The sequence below is a fragment of the Lactuca sativa genome, chromosome 7, assembly GCF_002870075.4.
Source record: "Lactuca sativa cultivar Salinas chromosome 7, Lsat_Salinas_v11, whole genome shotgun sequence".
NCBI classification, from domain to species: Eukaryota; Viridiplantae; Streptophyta; class Magnoliopsida; order Asterales; family Asteraceae; genus Lactuca; species Lactuca sativa.
Window position 1 is genome coordinate 119,719,701 of NC_056629.2, and position 26,845 is coordinate 119,746,545.

A 26,845-nucleotide genomic window follows, 5' to 3' on the forward strand; every position below is an offset into this window, starting at 1 on the left:
TTTATTAGACGGCAAAGTTACACTTAGTGATGATTTAGAATGCGGCTTAAGGATCAGTGTGGATTTAGCACCCAATGTAGTTGATGCTTCAGAAAAACTTATAACGCTCTTTTAAGTTAGATAATATCAAACTAGATAATCTTTTCAACTAGGTCGCCATGGTTGGATCATGATTTCCATGATCCTAATTTCTCACAATCTAGACTGTAGAACTTGAATTAAGGAAAAACTAATTTGATTATAGCTAAAGTATTGGGCTCTTCCCTTGAGGAATTAACCCAAAATAATCAAATATCTCTCCAAGTCACCACCTCTCTAGCTATACATTTGTATTCGACTGAGTTTTAATAAAATATGTCACGGATTGAATTTCGGGACGAAATTCTTTCAACCGGGGGAGACTCTGACAACCGTCAAAATTCAAGTCGGTTCTAGAATTGATAAACTTAGTTGCACATGTAGGCACGACACATACCAGACTTAGTAACTAGAAGCTTAGTTATAACCTAATAGAAACTTGGAAACAAGTAGAATTGAAGGATAGTGTACTTAGATTTCGCATTGATACGTGACTTCTATAGTTACTTTAACTATAACGACTATTCAAATTCAGGTCATTCCATGACTTGAACACCTTTTCATGAATCGTATACACACATCATGCATTTGACCTAGTAGTAGAAATTAGGTTCGAGTCTCGTTGGAACTTAAGTCAAAGTTAAAAACTAAGACTAGTATACTTGATTCTTCAATTTTGTGTGAATCTCGAAACCACTACATAGAATGTCAATAAATCGATAAAAATAAATTACAAACATTATTTCTAACTTGAATATCAGTTCTGAAACTTTAAAATAGTTTGAAGTCTCAAAGATTCAACTTATTTTGATATCCAAAGATTTACAAAATTCCTTAAAACCCTAAAAGTCATAAAAACTCTAGTTTATGAAGTTTTATATTAAAATCTCATAAAAAAGTTTAAAAACTATAATATCAAATTAATATATTTAAAATGTTGAAATATGTTACACCCCCAGACCAGACGGCGGAAACGTCCGGAGGCGGATGACTTCATTGTGCAGTATCATAACAATTGAATATAAATGAAACAGAGCAATCCAAACATTATACATTGAGATAACAAACTTACATTATTTACATATTGTATTTGTTCTACGAGTTACACAAAAGATACATAAATGGAAAAGAATCCAAACTACAGCTAAATGGTCTTGCATCAGCGTCCCTTGTTACCTGCTTACTAGATCCCTGAGAATACAAGTCGTTTTGAAAAGCGTGAACTAAAAATTTGGTGAGTTCATAAACATTTTTGTATAAAATCGTTTACACTTGTTTAGAATCGTTCTCATTGTACTTTCAGAAAATCCGATATTTTCTATGAAATCGTTTGAAGTATTGCCTTGAAAATCATGGATATATGTGTGTATGTTATTTCTTTTGTTCATCCCTATAAAGAGTGGTCTTTGAAAAGTATTGTAATTTGTGAAAGCGAGTTGTGTCCGAGAATGGTTCTTTTGAATAGCAATAATCAACCGCTTCACGAAAATCCCTTATTTTCAAAAAGGAAATATGGTTGAAAATCTTGTTCCTCTTATCGAGTAAAATTGAGTGTGCGTTCTAGTTTATCATTATCGAAATCGTAGAAAAATCGTTTTCTCTAGAAAATCATATATTTTCTGCTATAAAATATTCATAAGTTCTACTTTATCATTATCGAAACCGTAGAAAATCGTTTTCTCCAGAAAATACTTTATTTTATGCTATAAAATATTCGTAAGTTCTAGTTTATCATTATCGTAATCGTAGAAAATCGTTTTCCATAGAGTCCTATGCTTTTTAATTTGTAAAATAGTAGTATTACGACTCTATACTTTTTAGGAGAAAGAATCATGGCAATTGTGGACATTCTACACGGTGAAAAGAAAGGACAGTCAACGCAACAATTGCAGACCATCACATATCACGTATAGGATAGTCAACACAACGTGCCAAAATTTATTTATGAGGTTTTCCTTACATAAATTTCTAGTTAATATAACATATTCTAGTGAGTCGTTATAACCATAGTAATCCGACGGAGTGCCTGTTTTGGCGTTTCTCAGGCGCCCTCGGTTTGGAAAAGACATTTGTCACCCTAGACTGGCCTGTCTAGCTATAGCGAACAGCGAAGGTACGGGGTGTCAACCCCGTACAGATCTATACACAAATTCCCGCTCTCCCTCCAGGAGACTCTGGCTATAACTCCCTACAGGACTTAGACATACACTAATATTTTCATATTTAGGTACTTTTGAGATCTGTCTGACTAGAATATTAACAACCTTTTGAGCAATCGTTAGAGATCCATTATTTGTTAGATAAATAATGAAATCCGTACTCTTTGAATCGAAATATCGTTCTCGTTCCATATCGTTGGTTGTGCTCGTTAACTGGGTGCTCGTGTTCGTTCTTTTTCGTTTATTGAAAAATGAGTCATTTTAGTCAAGAGAAAACAAGTGTCAAGTTATAATTTATATAAATTTATAACTGCCGGTTATGACACACATTTTTTATTTTATGACATATAGAACATTACTTATGTTCTTGGAGGTTTTATGACAGTAGCTTAGAACATGCAAATATTTCTGTCATAAGGGCTCTATCTGTATATTTTCTTGACGCAAACTTTTATATCGAATATTTATAAAATACCCCGTGCTAGTTTGCAATTAGTCACAAAGTTTCCATTTTTGAAAATTTCTAGAATTGGTGTCCACATATCAAGATCCCTTTTTATAACTTTTATCTCTAGACATGAAAGCATAGATAAAGGGGTTAAGTTGGACACACCCAATAGTTGGGAGGCTCTTTTGTACAAAGTATCCTTTGTTCTTTATGAAATTGATATTTCTTACGATCATGAGTATATTACTAAAATATTAATTTAATAATATTTCACACACACATACAAACATATGTATATATGCAATCATTTAAGAATTTAGGCGAGATTTGACTTGTACTCTCCCCCAAAAACATTAAAACATTGAAAAAGGTGGGGTATGAAACTCACCTTGAGTTAGTTGAGGAGTTTTTTGGAGTTATGGAGTGAAGATCTCAAGCTTAAACTCTTGGCTAAGATGAGGAACTTCCATGGGAGGAAGGTTATCTTTAAGGTGTTCATCACATATTATTATGAATAAAATAATATGGATTCATTTTGGAATATTATAAAATATTAGATGAGTGGAGGAATTTACATTACAACTCCAAGGAGAAATTTAGAATTTTGTTTTCAGTAAGATCTTGTTCTTGCTCTTGAAATGAATCCTTGAGAGAAAATGAGAGGAAGGTGAGAGGGAAATGTGAAAAGTCCAAATTTCCTTCAACTGTCATGCTTAAGAGTGAGAAAAGGGAGGGAATTTGTGGTGTATGGGGATTTGATGGTCCATGCATGGATATTTGGTGGGTAAAGCATTGAATACTGTGATTTGCATGGGAAATGAGGATTCCATCAACTCACAAAGTCAACCTCTTTATCCTTATCTTGATTTAGGATAAGGTTTTCCTAAGTCCCAAACATTTATTTTTATGAAAAATATGCTTAAAATAATTAATTTTAGCATTAAATAGGGGTTTTAGGGGTCTTAGTTAAGAAAAGCACGAGTTTGGTGGAATTCCTAACGTCAAAATACCTTAAAATGCTAAAAAGGTGCGTAATGGTCTAAAATCCGAAACTTAGAGGCGAATTCCGAAGCTGTAGATCAATTTCCGGAGCATTTCTCGAAATTTCGGAGTCAACAAGAGGGTTCCGAAGTGTAATTCCTCTTGGCTCCTAAGAAGGTATTCTGAAATAAGAGGGTTCCAGACCAACAGGTTTAGGAGCAAGAGGTTTAGGAGCAAGATGTTCAGGAGCAAGATGTTCAGGAGCAAGAGGTTCAGGAGCAAGAGGTTTAGGAGCAAGATGTTCAGGAGCAAGACGTTCACGAGCAAGAGGTTCATGAAGAAGACGTTCAGGAGCAAGAGGTTCAGGAGCAAGACGTTCAGGAGCAAGAGTTTCAAGAGCAAGATGTTCATGAGCAAGAGGTTCAAGAGCAAGACGTTTAGGAGCAAGAGGTTCAGGAGCAAGACGTTCAGGAGCAAGACATTCAGGAGCAAGAGGTTCAGGAGCAAGAGGGTTTCTTTTGGGGTTTCCTCTTCCGGTTTTGAGTTGTTTTCGACTGAGGAAGGTACTTAGGGAGATTTGAGAAAGATTTGAGATACGTGGAGAGATTTGGGAGAGATTTCGCATTCTTGGAGAGATTTGGGAGAGATTTCACATGCTTGGAGAGATTTGAGAGAGATTCACTATACTTGGAGAGATTTTGCATACTTGGAGAGATTTGCATTCTAACACTATATGGCTCCTTAGGAACTCATATTGAACACTTAAGTGTGTTAGCACAAGCCTCACAATAGTCCTTGCTTACTTGAGGATGAAATTTCCTAGCCAAAAAGGCTAGTTGTGACAAAATATATTCAAGGAAATTAATTTAATTCATTAACATTAAATTTACATTTATAAGTTAAAAATCCAAGAGTTATGAACAAATTTTATATAAAATACACATTTTATATAAATTGAATTTTTTTTATAAAAATTAAGGAATTGATGTAAAATAAATAACCAAAATAAAATAAAATCTCCTCTCTCCACTCAAAAATCAGCCACATCCCTCCTAAAACCACTCTTCCCCAAAACTCAATCAATTCACTCACTTATTCACTCTACCACTCTACTTGTCTCTCTAAATTTCTCTCTTCCTTCTCTCTAAAGAAAATCGGATGGTAGAAGCAACTTATGCGGGAGAGATTTTCCCATTTCATTATTCATAGGTTACACACACATCTCTGTATTTTGGTGACCCATTTTAGTGGAGAGAAGCCCCAAGGAGATGACGAGCGAGATTGGGTATCCAGAGAGATGAAATCCTTCTTTTCACTCTCTTCTTCTCTCTAAAACCCCCATTATTTCCCTCTATGAATCAACCCTAAAAGCCACGAAATTTACAAGTTTAGATGGTGTTTTTGAATGCACAAACCATAGAAAAGGTAAAGCATATACATTTTGAAGATCTATAATAATTTTTTCTAAGTTTTCTTGTTATACCTCTTTATTTTTGACATATTTTTAGTATCTTCTTCATCTTCATCTTTCTTCTCAATAAAATCTCATGCATGTTCATCTACCCTAGGATTTGATGATGATTGTGGTGGATTTTCACCAAAAACATCTTGCATGTTATGAAATGGTGAAGATCCATGACCTAAACCTAAGTCAAAATCAAGGAAATGTACTTTTCTACACGTTTTGGTGGAAAAACACCACATGCACCCTATGTTTTCTTTCAAAAATGACTTTTGAACATTTCAAAATCATGAATGGTCTTTAAACCAACATGCACGTGAAGATCTTCAAGCTTAGATGCTAGATGATCAAAGTTTGTTGATAAAAGCTTTCAAATATGTTCATAAAGGATTTATTCTCAAATAAATATCTAAATCACATTTTCTGTTCAAATACGATTTTTCCTAGAATACAAACAACAAAATAAGATGATCTGTAATTTTTTAGAAAACAATTCATTTTTCTCGAATTGTTATAATTATTGCAAGAAAATAGATCAATAAATCATATAAAATACTTTCTTAGGTCTATGAATCCTTGATAAATTCATGGATGACCCATAAAGTTAATAAACATTTCTCGTGAAGTTTCATCAATTTTTGTTACTGTTTTCTATGATTTTTAATTTTCTTTATGATTGACTCAAATAAATCTAAAAACCAAGTTTCGAGATATTAAAAGAGCATTTAATAATTTTTGCTTCGTCTAGGTCATGTTTCATACTTAGAAAAATATTTTGAGGATTTTGCATAATGTATTTATATTTTTCCATGATTTTTTAGTATATAACTAGATTATGACCCATGTTAAACGCGGGGAACACATAAATAAAATGCAAATTTATATAGATATTACAAAATAATTATAAAAAAAGTAGGGTTGTTGGTATTATTGAAATGTGTAGAAATTACACTAAAATAGGTAAATATATATAGCGTTAAATGACCTCTTTATAGACAACATTTTTTTGTTTTATTAGTTCAATGACCTTGTTTGTCACATATAAGTACCTTCAAACATTTTTTACTTGTGACACGGAAAACAACTATATATAGCCAACCATGCATGAAAATGGGTCTACACAAGTATAATCCAACATTTAACAATGTACTTTCAAAATACATTGTTATTTTATGGCTATATTGCGAAATATAACTTTTTATTTCAAAAAATAGCAACTTATTTATGTTCCTTCAAAATGAACCACATAAAACCCCCCACAATATTAAATATAAAGAAACTATAACCAATAAATCTGCAACGAAGCTAATCATCTCCCTCCACTTCATCTCTAATATCATATCTTTTTTTCCTTAATCTAAGTTATTGTCACTATCATCGACAATGTTAAGATTCATTGATGGCTTCTTTTTTATTTTAGGGATAATATGACAGAAATCATTTATCAAGTCCATTATTTATGTTTATATCTTCGTTTTTTTTGTTGATTCCGATATGCCTTCTTCGGTTTACCCCCATCTTTTTTTTAGGCTCCTTTTTTTATGAAATAACATTTTTTTGTGAAATTCTTTCTACGGTTTTGAGTATGTGCAGGTATGTGATTTTTTTGAAGTAAAGAAAGTAGGGTTTTTGTTCGATGTTGGTTCCTAGGTTTGGTTCTTATTTTTTGTGATTTCTCATAATCCATTGTGTTTTATTTTCCATCTTTGTCTACAATCTTTATGTATATAACACTTTATCCATATAGTCATTCACTATAGAGTTTAATGAAGGAAAAAAGAAACACCCCTTTAGTTTTATTTACTTTGCAAATTATCGAGCCTCCATGCAAAGCTTACAACATAATGAAAAAAAAACAAAAATCCCTTATGAGGTAAATGCCAATTACGATTCTACCCCTTTTCCTCTTGTAACAATTATCTCACTTCAAACATCTACTTTTGTGTTTCAGCATATTATTGATAGCATAAAAGATCCAAGCATTGTTGCATTTTGGTTAATCACAATGCCTCAAATTATGGGACGATTTAAATATGGTGATGAGGTCAAACATAAAATATGGTGGTAATACAAGGTTCTTCTATTTCTTATTTATTTATTTACTTATTTTTTAATTCAACTTTATTACGAAATTAAATAGCTTCTTTTGTTGATATTAGTGTTTCTTATTTAGAAAAATATGCGATATGATCAACTTCATGATGCTATAGCAATGAGAAAACTTGGATGAGCAGGAAGTGAGATAAATTTATAATTTATTAACTTCAATGAGAAATTAATTAATTACAATTTTGTTATTGAATTTGAAGTACAACATGGATTATATCAATGGATCCTGAACGTGCAAGAAATGATCCAATGGTAGTAAAGAACATTCCTTACTATAAAGCAAAGAGAAAATTAGGGGCAGAAGTGATGAAGCTCAATCTACTACCATGACCTCAAAACGAAGGGGGGGTCAGTATAAACAACAGTTTTTTCCTTTATTTTTAGTAATTTACATATTTGGTCCTTGTGTTTAGTTGATTTTTTTGGTTTTGGTCCCTAAAAGAATCAGGTTGTAGTTTTTGGACCTTGTTTCACTGTTTCATAAAACTTTTATGATTACCTAAGTTAGCAGCCTAGCTATTAGTTTTTTTTTAAATCAACATTTTGTCTTTGAACCAAAACTAATAAAACATATAGCATAACAACAAAATTTATATTTTTCTTTTTTTTTCTTTTTTTCCTTTTTTTTAGAGTAGATTACATTTTTGGTCCTTGAGTATACCTGATTTTTTTCAGAAGGTTATGAGGGGCGTTTTTGGTATTTCAGGGTCAAATGGTGACTCTAGTTGAGTGCACACTTCTATTATACCGTGCATTCTTACCTGCCCATGTATGATACCGATTATTTTTGAAAAAAGAATACGGGAGCGTATTTTCATCTTTCACAACATGCTTATATTTAACTTTAAAGCTCACATCAATTGTTAAGAAGGTATATTTCTTATTTTTATTTTGTTACTACCGGAGACATAAAAAAACTTCTAATGAGGGCGTCCATGTCTTTTGTACAACCCGTCTGTTATATTATGTCATGTCATCTCTTGTCTTGTCTATTGAATTTTTACAAAGGTATACACACACATGTAACATCATAATTTCATTATATATAACATCCAATTTTAACATTGAGTTTACTGTTTTCGAAAATAGGATCATAGTTACTGATTAAAAAGATGGAACCAAGAACCGAACACAACATCAAAAAAAAATTCAAAAACAACATTATAAATCCAAATTATAAGTATTCAACAAAGAACCATACGAATGAGTAAAAACATATAATTTTGGAAACAATATCAAACTTATAGATTAAAATGATTTAAGGAAGAAATACATACATTTATTCGACTAATCAGACTGATGGGAAGGTTGAAGTTTTTTTTCATTTGTTTTCTACGTGAGAATTATGACATAATGTTTGTGTAAATTGATTATTAAAAAGGTTTGAAATATATATACAAGTCAATATGATGAAAATTAGCAAGTAATCAATTGAAATCTCATTTAAACTTAAAATAGAAGATATCATGGTTGAAAAGTGTATTGGTTCATAAAAATATCCGAAACTTTTAAAATTTGAAATTAACTGTTTCCGAGATTTCAACATATAATGTATTTGGAAAGCAATTTTGAATGGAAATAAAGCCTAAATTTAAGATTTACATCAATAAGGAACCAATTTTGTAGTTGTAAGTTTGGAAAGAATTCAAGTATCATTTTCATTCAATTCCTACATTTAATTTCCTAATATAACAGACTGACTTCTTGTTTGATCAAGGTGACGTAAGCAAATTGATCTAAGGGTGTAAAACCTATAAAGAAAACACATTCAACGATCCATATTGTTTTAGATGATGTCATAAGGTTTCTCTTTTAATAATATTTAGAGATTTGTTTTCTATGTGGGAATTATGTCATAATGTTTGTGTAAATCGATTATTAAAAAGGTTTGAAATATATATACAAGTCAATATGATGAAAATTAGCAGGTAATCAATTGAAATTTCATTTAAACTTAAAATAGAAGATATCATGCTTGAAAAGTGTATTGGTTCATAAAAATATCTGAAACTTTTGAAATTTGAAATTAATAGTTTCCGAGATTTCAACATATAATATAATTTGGAAAGCAATTTTGAATGGAAATAAAGCCTAAATTTAAGGTTTACATTAATAAGGAACCAATTTTTAGTTGTAAGTTTGGAAAGAATTCAAGTATCAATTTCATTCAATTCCTACATTTAATTTCCTAATATAACGGGTTGACTTCTTGTTTGATCAAGGTGACGTAAGCAAATTGATCTAAGGGTGTAAAACCTATAAAGAAAACACAATCAACGGTCCAGATTGTTTTAGATGATGTCATAAGGTTTCTCTTTTAATAATATTTAAAGATGGACTAAAATCGGGAAAAATAGTTCTACTCATCCAAAATTTATGAAGATTTACCAGAACATATATATTACATTAAGATTCTATATGAAAAGTTTGATTATTTTTCTCTTTTGTATGTTATTTTTGTTCTATTTTCCAAAGATTAAACATTCATAAATCCAAAAATCAGACTCTACTATTTACAAATAACTCTTGATATTTTTCCCATATTATATACAACATTAAATAATTTTACAAAAGTTTTCAAGAATTATCCTAACTGTTTACTATTTATTAATATTTTTATTTATTAAATACACATAAATTATGAAAATCAGACTCCTATATATGAAAATCATCTTTGGCATTTTTCCCATATTATATATGTTTAATAAAAGTGGAACACCAAGTTTGTGAAATTTTACAAACTGTTTTCTAAGTATCTTCATTTATACTAATATAAACATACAAAACTCATAAAACCATCTTACGCTATTTGAAAACCAATTTTCGTATTTACACAGATTATGTATACTGTATATGAAGTTTACAAAAATATTGGTAATTTTCCTTAACTGTTTAATAATTATTCACGAATTAATGTTTATTTAAGTGAATAAAACAAAGAAAATATCTAAACTATATGGAAACCTGCTTTTACATTTTTCCCAGATTTTATATATGTAATAACACTAGTAAAAAAAGTTTGGAGAATTTTTGAAACTGTTTTCTAATTATCTCTATTTTGATAGAATAAATACAAAAAAATATGAAATATCATGTTAAACAATTTGAAAATTAGTTTTTATATTTTCCCCATATTGAATATGTTTTGTAACAGTAGCTCACAAAGTTTGGTGAATTTTCTTAACTGATTGCTATTTTTCATGAGTTTTTATCTATTAAGAGAATTAAATATAAGAAAATGGTTATATATGTTTACAATCCATGAAAATTTATCTGGAAGTCTTCTAACACACTTAGAACCCAAAATCAGAAGTTTAGTAATTTTTATGAACTGTTTTGTATTTTTCATGATTTTATGAATATTTAATAAATTAAAATGGTGAAAAATAGCTACACAAATCAAAAATTCAAGAAAATTTATCTTAACATCTTTGACTTCAATTAAAATTGAAATGCAAAGTTTGGGAAATTTTGGAACTAAATTGACTTAGTTTTTAAATATTTAATCATTGGAACACCTCCTAAAATGTTAAATTTTAAATAATGGAAAATTCCATTTGAATTTGTTATACAACAAATTGATTCATAGAAATCTAAATTTTACAGAAAAATGTTTGTAACTGAACAATATTAAATTTTGACACAATATTGGCATAATTCTATTGTTTTAGTAATTATACTGGTGTTAGATTTCGATTAGAGACTCAATAATGTATACCATTATTGTAGGAATCGGTAGTGATACAAGTGGAATGTAGTTCAAGGCACCATATGCATCATCTCAATGCATTGTGAGTATTCACAACTCCCCCTATTTTCGGTTTTTATGTTTTGGGTGGAAAAGCATGTCCGAAAAACTATTTATTGTTCGTTGTATTTGTATTGATTTGTATCAAGCTTGATTGCTATATTTTGCTATGTATGTTTATGCAACTTGAAACATGAGGCCTCATCGTCTTTACTCCCTTCCCTTACACTTTACTCCAACCATTAACTATTTGAGTCAATGGTCATTATGGATAGCGCTATTAGGAATTTACAACTCCTCACTCACCCAATTGTTGGAGAGCATGATACCTTATAATCTATGGAACGATAAACATAGATCTTGATAGGGCATCAATCATAGGCTTTGTTGTGAACTCATTCTTTGCTCATATACACACAAACTCATTTATTAATTATAGCAATGAACTTTGTTTCTCATTATAACAATGAACTTTGTTTCTCATTATAGCAACGGACTTTTATTACTGGAAAATTATTTACTTGTCTTAACAATAAACTTGTTTGCTCCTTGTAGCAACAAACTTGATTGCTCAATAAGTATTTATCTTGAGTATTAGGGAGAGACTCGGCGAGTAGGCGCTCAGACTCGCCGAATAGGATCGCGAATTCTTGTCTGGATTAATGACCGAACTCGATGAGTCGATGGGTGGACTCGGCGAGTCTGTGTAGTTAAGTGAAACCCTAAATCTCAGGGCCTGAGCCCTATTTAAAGGCCCTTATGGCCGTCATTTGTGGCCACTACTCCCTTGTGAAAACCCTAGAGAGCAAAGAGAGCTTAGAGAGCATTTTGGAGGCTAATTCTTCATCCGTTGGTGTGATCTTGCAAGAAGGAGTGGAAAAATCCAAGCTAGATCGATTGTGGAGCTTGGATCTGTGTTGTTCACACTGAGATTCACGTTTTGAGGTACAAGTTCCTTCCCATTTCGTGTATTTGATAGATTCCTTGAATCTAGGGTTTCCTTTGCACAATTTTGAGTTAGATTGTGAAGCATATAAGGTCCCTTTGGGTATAGATGATAGATCTTGACCTTGAGAGGTCCAAAAGGTTCCAAGCTTCCAGCTTTATGAGGTTTCATGTGAGCCTTGAGAGTAGAACCCCATTTTAAAGGTTATTTCTCCATTTTTGGTCTTATAAGCATTGTATGAACGTAAAGTTTGAACCTTTACGTGACTTTCGAGTGTTAGAAGGTTAGATCTACTGGTTGGTGAAGCAGATCTGACCTCAAAAGATCGTTTGAATGTTTTCATGGGAGGAACTCGTCGAGCCCATAAGGGACTCGACGAGTCGATTCGGGTTGCCCCACGATTCGCGACCTGTGATAACCTGTTGAGTGTAGGGTCGACTCAGCGAGTCGAGTGAGGACCAGGGGCGAAGAGGACATGCATGTACTCGTCTGTGACAACCCGAAATTTTCCATTCAAATCAAACCACATCAATCCAATAGAAGTAGAGCAGTTTCAGTGAGGATTCAAACTTTTGGAATAAGTTTGGCAGTATTAGGGTTTTACCCCTAAGGAGTTATTAGGAGAGTGGTTGCACTAGGATTTTGTGCAACACTGTAAATCCATTACTCTAAGTCATTAGAATCCATTCCGAGAATAGAAATATTTTCTGCCAAAAATCTCTGGACTATAAATAGAATTCTGAACCAAATTGGTTCATTATTTGATTTCCAATTAGAGAAAAGCCAAATACTCTCTCACGGATCTTCGGGTTTTCATCCCAGATTGTGAGTCTACTTCCCTAAATGTGTTTTAATACTTGTTATATGCTTTATAACATTGATTTCATGTTCAAAACACAAGATCCGGGAGTTTACCGCCCAAGAACGTTCTTGGGGAGTAAACTCCAAAATCAAGCCTAAAGGCCACATAGTCCCATTTCCGTGTTAGGAAACTAACTAAGGACCTAGTGTATGATCATTGGAGGCTAGAAACAAATCAAAATCACTTAGTTTGAGGAGTTTACGGCCAAGGAACCACCTCTTGGGCCGTAAACTCCAAATAAAGGGCACAAATGAGTGCCTAGTGATCCTTTAGCCTTAGAACAAGAACCTAGAAGCCTTAAGCAAGTGTTTTAGACCAACAAAACAATTAGAAACCCACTTTGGAAGGGAGTTTACGGCCAAGATGCTCCTTAGGCCGTAAACTCCAAAATTTAGGGCCAAAACCCCTTCAAACTCTTCTTAGGGCTTAGTCTTCATTTTTTGCATGCACCTTAATGGGTTTAGGACCAAGGAAAATCATGAAAAGCATAAGTGTTTGAGAGTTTACGGCCAAGAGTATTTCTTGGGCCGTAAACTCCTTAAATGGGGTCAAAGGACACCCTAAACACTTCCATAGGCCAAGAAACTTTTAGGGCAAGTACTTAGAGGAGATATGGACTAGTTAAAATTCTTAGGACCTCATGTGTGAGGGAGTTTACGGCCCAAAGAGTTCTATGGCCGTAAACTCCATCAAATGGTCCCATTTAGTGCCTTAAACCTCCCTTAATCCAAGTATTGAAGCCTAGACTTGTTCCTAGAATTGTTAGACACTTGAAAAGACAATAAGAACCCTCCCAAGGGAGTTTACAGTTGTAAACTCCAAGGGAAAAGGGTCTTTGGGCCGTAAACTCCCCTTAGGAGTCAATATGGTGCCTTAAACTCTTGCCTAGCCTTGAAACAATTCCCCTCTAAAGTTGTAGTACTTCTAAACTCCATTTCATGGCTTGTTTGAGAGTTTACGGCCAGGAGCCCACTCCCCTAGGCCGTAAACTCTAATGATTATGATCTTTTGACCTTAAACTCTCATTAGGGGCATTGCACTCCTTTATTGCAACCCATTTGCCTCCTAGCACTTGACCAAAAGTGTTGTCCTCGCGCTTAAATGTTGTTACTTGTATAATTAGTGTTATAATCACTAGTTATTTATATACATATGTCTTCATATGTAATTAGGATCATTGTGTGTGTCTAAGTCATCACTTGACACCAAGCACTTGTCCGATCCTTCCGTACGATAACAGCCCGTTCATTTCCAGTCGCATACTGCAGGTGAGTTCATACCCCTTAACTAATGTTTTAACTATTTCAAATGTTTTATGGGGGGGATACAAGTAGAATCATGCTACTTATTATGTCAATCACATGTGATTAGTAAGTTGGATTATATTACTTATTACATCAATCACATGCGATTAATATACAGCATTCAAAAGATTTGGCTACTCATTAGCCGTTTTACCAAATAGTTTTCCTTCAAAAGATTTTTATAAACATTTCATATGTTTTCAACTACTTATTACACTGTACTTCTTACTCTGTCATCATATTTCAAACTCATTTACAACTGTGTTTTCAAACAAATGTTCTTTGTTCTTATACTGTTTTATCAAACTTATGCCTTCAAACTGTTTTATAGATTGACATCAAGTCGATCTTTCTTTAGACTAATATTTATATTTCAAATGTTACTAAATTTATTTATGCTTCGATATTATAAAATTGCATGCCTCTATATGTATAGTTATATAAGGAATGTTTAAAAGGCTTAGGAAGGCTATCCACCCTATTTCCTTTTCGCGCTTGAGATGTGGTCTGGTGGGATATCGGATACTCGTCCGAAGGTCGTTTAAATATTTGTTATATATCATGTGTACATATAAAGTCATAAAAGGTCCTTCCAATTCATCCTATGCCCTTGGGTAGCAAGGGTATACATCCACGTCCATACGTACCACTCAGATCACTAGTAAGCTACCATATGGGTAGTTCAGGAAGATACTAGAACCAGTACTAGAACGCGATATCATACAAGGAGTCAGTTCATTCATGAGTCAATACTTTCTAGAAACAATACATATACATATACATATGCATATACATATACATATACATATACAGATATACTAGAAACAATATATATACAGATATACTAGAAACAATACATATACAGATATACTAGAAACAATACACATACAGATATACTAGAACGCTTACGTAACAGTATTTGCTAGATAGAGAGAACACATATTTCAGCTAGCACACGTAGAACCTTTCAGTACACCAGTGTACAATTTCAGGATCACACTTACATGAATACGCTTACATATACATATACATATACATATACATAGAACAGACGTCACTAGGGGCTATAGCTCAGAACCAGTTCAAGATCTAACTATATTGATAAATCACACTACAATTGTGATTGGTATATCGAGTATACATGATCATAGTAATGTGGATGCTCACGGCTTGCATTCATGCAGGGGTCGTGTGTAGGTCCTAAAATCCCTTTGATAGGGGAGCGAAACAGTCTGGGATCTAGACATCACATTGTACCTTATCCCTCAAATAAGGCAAGTTGAGTATCGGTGTACTGATATATATACTCATATATATATCCAAATACTGTGGTACTTGGAAATATTACCCTAGACTTATGGTAATAGGTACGGTTGTAGTCCGACACTACACCATAGTACCATTTCTTCCTATTACATTCACTTAGTGAATTCTTCATAGGAAGCACGGTAATGTAGTTACTATTTGTTGATAAATAGTAGCCTCTTAGAGCTACGATTGAGTACTACGTTAATTTTTCCAGTACATATTTTAGTGATAACCTCACTTAAACATAAATGTACAAACTATATTTTTGGATAATGATAGTTATATTTTGGAAAAACACATACTCTTATAAGAGACACACACACATAACAGTTAGGTCTTGGGAGAAGACACCTTCACATACTAAAAGGAATCATAGGGATTCTAGGGTTTTTCAAACACTTACAATTCATATACATTTACAAATTCTTATAATACATAGACTTACAAATACTTACATACAAATTAAGACACTAAATGCTTATGATCTCACCAGCTTTATAGCTGATACTCGCTTTCAAAATTACTTGTATCCTCAGGTCATCATAGACAGGTACCGATGCAAGGAGAAAGGAAGATGAAGCTTATTCAAGACTTATCTTTCATTTTGATTTATGCTTTAGTGTTTATCAAAATTTGACAGAATACAATTGTATAATAATTATTTTATTAATGCAATGGATGATGTTGTTGCTTGTTTACTACTTTACATTGTTGTTGATATTAAACATGACGTCCTCCGCCCCAGAACGTTTCCGCCGTTCTTGGTTTTGGGGTGTGACATCGTCGAGTCACACGAGTGCACTCGACGAGTCTGGTCAAAGTTTGATCGTTGACTTTTGTTGACTTTGAGGGTTTGGTCAACAATCGGACTTGTGGACCATTTGAAGGGTAAAATGGACTTTTAGCCTTCTTAGAGGACATGGAAGAGACTAGTCTAGCCTGGAGAGCCGTTATTGATTTGAGATAATTGTTTATGTGTTTAGGCGGAGGCTAGATCAGTGTATACGAGTGTGAGATTATACGAGATAGCCGATGTGAGTCTTCTCACAATAGTATACCTGGAAGGGTACCTATGTGTGACCGGAAGGTCTTATATGCTATGAGATGTATGTGCTATATGCTAATATGTGATATGTATGTGTTATGTATGCTATGTATGATAAGGACCGGAAGGTCAAGATGTTATAGGCCGGAAGGTGAAGAGGACGTGGACCGGAAGGTCAGAAGGTTACGGACCGGAAGGTCGATACGGGTAGTTGTGTTGTGTGTTCAGGTACTAGCGAGGACCATGGGAAGGCGCCGACATGATCCATACACACTGAGAGGATTTATGTATTTGATATCTTTGAGATTATGGGATTGTTTGTTATGATGACATTGGATACAGTTGTTTGATATTGTTTTGATGATTGAAAATATGATTTTAAAATGAAAAATTGTTTTGAAAATTCATGTCGTTACAAGTTGGTATCAGAGCCTTGGTTTGAGGGATTCGGGTGCAACTTCGGATGTATCTGAACTCAAACTCAAGATTTGAGAAAGTTTTTCATAAAATGAACAATTTTTCTAAGAGAGTAAAAGATTTTAAGAAAGGCAGAACGGAGCAGTGTGTACGATCAGCCAGCACCCGAACGGTGATTTCCCAAAATACCCTTACATTATGTGTTATGAGCTATGTTATGATATGATATGCATGATGGGTTATGAGCATTCTAGCACTACCTAAGTTTACATGCAACCCTAATAACCTTGGATCTATGTTTGTCTAATAATCATGCAATGTTGTTTTCCAAGGTTATGAACCTATCTAGCATACATGGGGTACAATTTTCTTTGTATAAAAGATAGAACTACATACCTTGTTGTTGAAAGTGTTCCTTGAAACCTTGTGAGCCTAGCACCTCAAGTGTGATGCCTCAAATGCTTCACACAACACCAAATGCAAAGAATAAACATGAGAGAATACTCTAACACATGCAAAATCGGCCAAGCCCTCTTGTTTCTTAGTGTAGCAGATTTTGGGGAGAGTTACATTGCTTATATAGTGTGTTGCATTAGGTAAACCCTAATGTTCCATGACTCTTCATTTCTTGATCCATGGGTTAACTCCATGGAGCATCGATGGAGTATCTTATGGGTGGAACCCAACTTGATAATCCATGGAGCCTCTTAGCCCACTATATAAGATATGGAAGATTTACTTAATCTACCCATATATTTAATTAGTTATCTTTTGATCACTTAATTAATTCTAAATTAATTCTTGATCAAAACTAATTAAATAATATTATTAATATATTAGAACTTATAATATATTAATAAACAATATGTGTTATTTCTCTCATTTAGTTTATCCAATTGCATGGTGCCATGCAACCCAAATGGACCATGCCGGGTCGGGTCAATTACTTACCAGAAATAGTTATGGACTTAGACACCTTATCCAACAGTCTCCCACTTGGATAAGTCTAATAACTATAACTGTAATACTTCAGGAACTGATCGGCAATCGTAGCTCTTTCAAGGTCTCTCAGAACTGAGAAGATGTTGATACGCCATTTAAGATAAGTGATCATATAATCCTCTGTTCTAGATATCAGCAGGAAAATTACATGGAACAATGTCTTACTTATTGTCCAGCAGTTTGTTTCCCGATTCCCGATTTGTTTGACAAAGAACTTAATTGAACACATCAACTTAGTTCTAATCGGGCCCGATATATAGGTCAAAACAAAATCATCGAGGGGCCCAGATATCAGCTTCTAATCCAAGAAGGAACAGATAAACTTCGACTCATATGTTTGTTCTACTACTAGTTGAATTATACACAAAAGCACGTTTTATAACATCGAGTTACCAATGCGTTTTCGTACAATCAATGCATAATCAATTCATAGGCAACAAATCATATCTCTAGGTTTGAAGACTTATATGATATTACTGTCTCACGATCACTCGAGATAAAATTCCATGAAGTGATTCCAGTGAGCGTGGGTTGATTCCAATACTCAGAACTTATGACCACTCATGAAGTGTTGTCTTATATCCTGACACCTACAACCAACTTCATGACAGTCTTACTTCATATCTACTTCCAACATATGACTGACTGTGGAAATTTTGAATAATATGTGAAAACACAACATACTATTCTGGAAGTCAAAACATGCAAAAGAAATTATAGTAAACGATTGACAAAAGATAGCAACACTTTACTCATGAATAAACACAACTTTTATTCATCATCAAATGTCAATTACCCTTTACAAATTTCATAATTTATCTAACTACTAAAACTTATGTCATCCTTCAGCCCTATGCTCCGAGCATGCTGGAGATGCTTAACCCTACTCAGTCCCTTTGTGAGGGGATCTGCTGGGTTTTCATCCGATGATACCCTCTTTGCCACGAGGATTCCTTCTTCTATGCGATGTCTGATAAAATGATATTTTATGTCGATGTGTCTGGATCTCCCGTGATCCCTTGGTTCCTTGGCTAAGGCAACAACACTTTCACTATCACAGAAAATTTCCATGGGCTCATTTATAGCTGGTACTACTCCAAGTTCTCCTATGAAGTTCTTCAACCATATAGCCTCCTTTGCTGCCTCGCTCACTACTATATACTCTGATTCACAAGTAGAATCAGCCACTGTCTCCTGCTTGGAACTCTTCCAAGTGATTGCTCCTCCGTTTAGGGTGAAGACCCGGCCCGACTGAGAGCGGAAATTATCCCTATCAGTCTGGAAACCAACATCGCAATACCCTACAACTCTCAAGTCATCACTCCCACCAAGGGTAAGGACCCAGTCTATAGTCCTCTGTAGGTACTTGAGGATATTATTTACCGCAGTCTAGTGAGCCTTGCCAGGGTTCCCCTGATATCTGCTAACCATGCTCAAGGCAAAGGCTACATCAGGTCGAGTACAAGTCATAGCATACATAATCAAGCCTACTGCCGAAGCATAAGCTACTCAACTTATTTCTGCTATCTCGGCCTTAGTACTAGGGCTTTGTGTCTTACTCAATCTGGCATTACTCTGGATGGGTAACTCTCCTTTCTTGGAGTTCTGCATGTTGAATCTCTTCAACACCTTGTCCAAGTAGGTACTTTGACTAAGTCCAATTAGTCTTTTACTCCGGTCTCTCAAAATCCTTATCCCTAGAATATAGGCAGCTTCTCATAGGTCCTTCATAGAGAAACACTTCCCAATCCAGGACTTAACTTCCTGCAGAGTTGGGACGTCATTTCCTGAGTGGTATGTCATCCACATACCATACCAAAAAGCTAACTATACTCCCACTAGCCTTGACATACAGACAAGATTCATCTTCACTCCTAGAAAAGCCAAATTCCTTGACTTTCTCATCAAATGGAAGATTCCATCTGCGAGGTGCTTGCTTTAATCCATAAATGGATTTCTCAAGCTTACACACTCTATTAGGGTACTCGTTACTGACAAAACCTTATGGCTGACTCATGTAAACATCTTCAGTCAACTTTCCATTAAGGAAAGCGGTTTTGACATCCATTTTCCATATTTCATAGTCATGAAATGCAGCTATGGCTAACATAACCATAATATACTTAATCTTGGCGACTGGAGAAAAAGTCTCATCATAATCCACTCCAGGAGTTTGAGAGAAGCCCTTTGCAACCAGTCGAGCCTTATAAGTGTGTACATTACCATCCATGTCGGTCTTCTTCTTGAAGATCCATTTGCACCCTACAGTCTTACGACCTAGTACATTCTCAACCAAGCTCCAAACTTAATTGTCATACATGGATTGTATCTCGCTATCCATAGCCTCTTTCCATTTAGCAGACTCAGGGCCTGCCATGGCTTCCGTGTAGCTGTTAGGTTCATCCAGACCTACTAGTGTCTCATCACTAATAAGTGTCTCACCTTCCGCAGTAATATGGAAACCATAGTAATGCTTAGGAGCATTCCTAACTCTTGTGGAACGCCTCAGAGGTACAGACTTGTCAATTGGCTCAACAGGAGTTTCCTCCTCAAGTTGAGGGCTAGGGTTTGAAGTTCCTTCACCACTTGACTCTTGAAGTTCTTCAAGGTCAATTTGCCTCCCACTGTCTCCTTGGCTTATAAACTCTCTCTCTCTCTCTCTCTCTCTCTCTCTCTCTCTCTCTCGAAAGACTCCTCTTCTTGCTACAAAGACCATGTTATCACTAGGTCTGTGGAAGAGGTAACCAAAGGATCTTTGTGGGTAGCCGATGAAAATACACCTCTCGCTTCGGGGTTCTAGCTTATCATAAGACCCACGCCTCACAAAAGCCTCGCAACCCCAAATATTGATGTGGTCTAGTTTGGGTACTTTACCAATCCACATCTCATGAGGAGTTTTGGAAACTTTCTTTGTAGGGACTAGATTAAGAATATGAGCGGCAGTCTCTAAAGCATACCCCCAGAATGAGATTGGTAGCGAAGCTCGACTCATCATGGAACGAACCATATCTAACAAGGTTCGATTACGCCACTCAGCTACACCATTCAACTGCGGTGTCCTGGGACGTGTCAATTGTGAGACAATCCCATATTCCCTGAGCTAGTCAAGGAACTCTGAACTAAGATACTCACCACCTCGATCGGATCGAAGCATCTTAATGTTCCTGCCCAATTGATTCTTGACTTCCTGTTTAAATTCCTTAAACCTTTCGAAAGTCTCTGACTTATGATTGATTAAGTAGACATATCCATATCTACTATAATCATCAGTAAAAGTCAAATAATAATGATTAGCATCCCTTATGGCATGTTTGAATGGTCCACACACATCCGTGTGTACAAGGTCTAACAAACCTTCACCCCTCTCACAAGAACCTGTGAAGGGAGACTTTGTTATTTTTCCAAGTAAGCATGATTCGCAACTATCATCTGACTTTAGGTCAAATGACTCCAAGACTCCATCCTTTTGGAGTTGTACTATGCGTTTCTTGCTTATATGTCCAAGACGAAAATGCCATAATGATGCTTTATCCAAGCTATTATTATTAGGAGAATCAATACACAAAACATTATTTCCTAATTTATCAACCACATATACAGTTTCATACACACCATCACAAGGTAATGCTTTAAAATAAAGAAAGCATTAATCGAACCAACTTCATTATCAAATGAAAAGGTAAAACCTTGTTTATACAATGCATGAAAGGAAATAATATTTCTTGCCATTTCTGGCGAATAACAACATTTATTCAAATCTAAACTAAACCCACTACTTAGCGATAAAGTATAAACTCCAATCTTGGTGACAGGTGAAGCTTTCCTGTTTCCCATGATCAAGTTTATTCTTCCTTGCTCCATATTCTCACTTCTTCTTAGTCCCTGTAAATCAGAACAGATATGAATACCACAACCGGTATAAGGACCCATGAGTTAGAATGGGGTGAGTTATTAGATAAGATAGTTTAAATACCTGCATGCTTGGGTTTGACTTTCCCATCCTTCACATCTTGCTGGTACTTTGGGCAGTTCCGCTTCCAATGTGCCTTTTCATGGCAATAGAAGCATTCAGCCTCTTTTGGGTCAGAAGAAGGAGTGATGAAACCTTTCTTGGTTCCACTTGAAGAAGAGCCATCAAGGGTCCTAGCCTTGGTACCCTTCGAAGAACTCTTTCTCCTCTTCCCTCGTCCTTTCCCGATTGCCAAGATAGGGGTGGAGTTGGTAGGAGTAGGAGTAGTAACAACCGTCTTACCCTTAAGACCACTTTCCATGGTCTTTAAGAGTCCTTGAAGTTTGCTAAGAGTGACCTCTTCCTTATTCATGTGGTATGTCATGCGGAATTTATCATAACATGAAGGTAAGGAGTGCAAAATGATATCTATTGCAAGCTCCTCGGGGAAGTTCACATTAAGCTTCAGCAAACGGTCCACAAATCTTTGCATTTTCTGCATGTGGCCCGTGATGGGTTCACCATCCTTCATTTGGGTTGTTATCATGGAGGAGATGATTTCATACCTCTCTTGTCTTGCACTTCTATGGTATCTTTCCATCAAATCTTGGTGCATTTCAAAAGGGTAGAAGTCCTCGTAGGACTTTTGGAGGTTGGTGGCCATCATGATGCATGCCACCTTGGTGGCATCCCTTGCATGTGCCCTAAAGTCAGCGGTCTCTTGAGGAGTAGCAATCTCCTTAAGCTCCTTATCGAGGATATATTCTTTGTCCTCATAGCGGGTAATCATTCGGATGTTTCTGATCCATTCATTAAAGTTGGATCCATCAAAAGTGACTTTCCCACACAAGTTCATTAGAGAAAAGGAGCCATTAGGATTAGAGTCAGAAGCAGCAGTGTTTGCAGACATCTGAAAAGAAGAAAAGTTTAGCTTAGAAATAGAGATAGTCCTTAATACAACACCTAAATGTAGTATTAAGGCTAGGACCCAATCACAATATATTATACTTAGAATAGGTATGCCGTAATCTAAGTAATAACATATTTGAAAGGTAGGTGAATGACGATTCACCAATTTCCACCAAAGACGAAATATTAAAAATATTTAATTTGGTTCTTAGAAACTCGTAGATTCTTTTGAGATTCAATGAAATTTTCAAAGGCATGTTTCAATCTCGAGTGTGCCCTCCAAGTTTTGTGAGTGGGATGCTGAGGATCACAAAACGAGGTGTGAAGTAACCATGCAAATTACTTGGTACCCTTAATGTATTACCCCTCAATCGATGTGTCGGTTAACCACACACGCTCCATCAATACTATGATAAACATTAAGTCACCCTTTACCTACCTTGTTAAGTTCAAGTTAGTGTGTCGGTTAACCACACACGCTCCACTAACGACTTAGACAAAGTGTAAAGTGTAATTTCATGGATTAGCACCTTATTCACATTTTTCCTAAAGTAACTAAGATTGGGAATTTAATAAAACATTTAGTTACTTTATAATATTCATCATACTTTTAATGAGAATTTATAAGTCCTTGTGCTACCCGTTCGGCTAACGACCCTCCACCAGTCAAGCAAGCGGTGGGTGAGAGTGGACACCCATTAAGTTGCCATTTTATAGGCAACAACCTTATACCCACCTTATAGACTGGCTTCATGAATGAGGCGTACTAACAATAAGACGACTTTGATCTTATACATATATATATATATATATATATATATATATATTATTAACTTATAATATTATAAGTATAAGGGTTGAATTTTAACTATTAAAATTCTAAGGGTTGGAACTAAAGTTTTAATCAAGACTTTACTTGTTCCAAAACTTGAGGGAAAGTTTTGTAAACTTTCAAAACTTTTCATTTCTTGTAACTTATGAGTTAATTAGAGTATTAAAAATGAAGACTCTTCATTTTATAACCCATGTGTTCTTTTAATGGTTTTAAAAACTAAGTGAATTTTGGTTTTCCATAACTTGAGGACAAGTTATGGACTCCATTAAAACACATAATGATCATGAATAAATTTACCACATAGGTTACAAATAATTCCTATGATCATCTAAACATCATAAGATCAAGAATATGAATATGAACACTTTCATGAATCAAAAATTACACTTAAAACTTGTAATTTTGATAATTTGTCATTGTAAATGGATTAACATGAACATTAAACCAACTAAAACAAGTTTTAAAACACCAAAACAATTTAGGGTAATGTTCCTAGTCCATTTCCAGCAACGAAAATCGAAATTCTGAAAATTGCAGCCTCTACTCGTCGAGTGCATGAACAGACTCGACGAGTAGCTTGCATTTGGTCATGGACTCGGTGAGTTCATACGGCCAGAAAGCAGAAAACTCGATTTTTCAAGCAGATTACACAAAAATCAAACAAGCAAGCCTAGGCTCTGATACCACTGATGGGTTTTGAGCATTCTAACACTTCCTAAGTGTACATGCAACCCTAATAACCTTGGATCTATGTTTGTCTAATAATCATGCAAAGTTGTTTTCCAAGGTTATGAACCTATCTAGCATACATGGGGTACAATTTTCTTTGTATAAAAGATAGAACTACATACCTTGTTGTTGAAAGTGTTCCTTGAAACCTTGTGAGCCTAGCACCTCAAGTGTTATGCCTCAAATGCTTCACACAACACCAAATGCAAAGAATAAACTTGATAGAATACTCTAACACATGCAAAATCGGCCAAACCCTCTTGTTTCTTAGTGTAGCAGATTTTGGGGAGAGTTACATTGCTTATATAGTGTGTTGCATTAGGTAAACCCTAATGTTCCATGACTCTTCATTTCTTGATCCATGGGTTAACTCCATGGAGCATCGATGGAGTATCTTATGGGTGGAACCCAACTTGATAATCCATGGAGCCTCTTAGCCCACTATATAAGATATGGAAGATTTACTTAATCTACCCATATATTTAATTAGTTATCTTTTGATCACTTAATTAATTCTAAATTAATTCTTGATAAAAACTAATTAAATAATATTATTAATATATTAGAACTTATAATATATTAATAAACCATATGTGTTATTTCTCTCATTTAGTTTATCCAATTGCATGGTGCCATGCAACCCAAATGGACCATGCTGGGTCGGGTCAAGTACTTACCAGAAATAGTTATGGACTTAGACACTTTATCCAACAATGCATGCTAGAATAGGCTAGGTATTCATATTAGGACTAGAGTGGCCTGATTTGTGATGCCTTAGCCTAGGAAGATTTCTGCTGCTATTAGATGCTTGAGAATGAGTAGGTAGCATTGAGGAGCTTATGAGAGGTCTACCGAAGGATAGCCTATGGTAGCAAGATGTAGAGTACTTGTGATCTGGGATCCAAGGAGGAGGACTTGGGGTGAATATTGATGCGGTGTGGACGGTAGTATAAGGGCCCGTACTACCGAAGACACCGTATCAGTGCACAGTCCAAGTAAGAATCCTTAGGTTACTAGGGAACAAGTAGGGTTGTGTTATCGAGTGCGAGTATGCTTGAGCCGATCTCTAATATTTTATGTTGTATTTCAGAGAGACATCATGGTTGGGACACGCCACACACCTGAGAGCAGTGGTGTTAGTGATGAGGAGATTCGTAGGTTGATTCATGAGGAGGTGGCTGCTGCCATCCGAGCCGAGATTCCATAGATGTTTGGGTCTATCAAGACCACATTGATTGAGACTTTTGATGAGCGGTACGCAGCAGTGACTGAGGTTGCGGCTGTTGCAGCTACTGCAGTTGTGGTTGCTGCCAGGCCTCAGGGAGGTGACTCGTTGTTGTTTCGGGAGTTCAGCAACATGAAGCCACCAGAGTTTGATGGGACGTAGGACCCGATCACTGCGATGAGATGGATTTCTGATATCGAGGAATGCTTCTACACGTGTTCATGTCCGGAGCATCTGAGGGTATGGTTCGCGCTGCACCAGCTTCGCTTGGGAGCGAAAGACTGGTGGAAGTTCGTGACGGCGAGCTTTACTCTTGCAGAGATGTTAGAGGTGACCTAGGAGAGGTTCACCACCATGTTCAGAGACGAGTATGTTCCCCCAGTGGAAAGGGAATGGTTGGCTCAGGAGTTCTTGAACCTTAAGCAGGGTACTGATTCTGTTACTGTGGTTACCAGGAAGTTTCATAAGAAGGCGATGTTCTTCCCTGAGCAGGTGTCTACTGAGCAGGCACGCATAAGCCAATGTTTGGGCATTGTGAGGAGGGATATTCGTGAGTTCGTATTGAACTCGAATTATCGGACATTTGAAAGCAGAGGAGGTTCGCGCAACGCCCGATGTCGTGGCTAGTATGTATTCTTTCATTTATTTATGTTGATTTTGAGGTGTTGTGCTTATTATGATATGTGTACGTACTTTTCTTGGGAATTCTATACCTACTTTGGTGTTATTTGACACGGGTGCGACTCGATCATTTGTTTCCTTAGCGTTTAGTCAGCACATCAGTATCCGACGAGAGGCGTTGAGTCGAGATCTGCGAGTTTCTAAAGCTGATGAGTGAGTGGTGTATGCTTCGGATGTGATTCGAGGATGTGTACTTGAGATCTTCGGTGTGGAGTTCCCGATAGATCTGGTCCCGATTGCAATGGGGGATGTGTGTGTGATAGTGGGCATGGATTGGTTGAGCCGATTTGGGGCTGTTATAGACTGTGAGCGTTAGTTGGTGACGATACGAGACCCTAGTGGGGGATTACTTACAGTTTACGGCGAGAGTACCCGATGTGGGTCAGCGTTTTGTTCGGCTGCCAGAGTAAGACAGAGTTTACAACAGGGCTGCAACGGGTTTGTAGCCTATGTGATGGACACACGAGTGGCCGCTGAGAGGCCAAGTTCGATTGATGAGGTTCCGATAGTGCGCGAGTTCTCGGAGGTTTTTCCCGAGGAGTTGTCGGGTGTGCCTCCCAAGAGGCAGGTAGAGTTCCGTATCGATTTCGTTCCGGGGGCAGCGCCTATCGCCAAGGCGCCTTATCACCTTGCGCCGCCAGAGATGCA

At 35.7% G+C, this 26,845-nt stretch overlaps 1 protein-coding gene across 1 annotated transcript in view; it reads right to left on the reverse strand.

Annotated features, from left to right (window-relative positions):
• Window positions 1-3,835: 3,835 nt before the first annotated feature.
• The window catches only part of LOC128127320 (actin cytoskeleton-regulatory complex protein PAN1-like), a 61,093-nt gene continuing 38,083 nt past the window's right edge, over window positions 3,836-26,845 (reverse strand). The window contains exon 3 of the mRNA XM_052765782.1: window positions 3,836-4,220. Within this exon, the coding sequence (XP_052621742.1) occupies window positions 3,836-4,220 (385 nt within the window). The remainder of the gene's footprint in view (window positions 4,221-26,845) is intronic.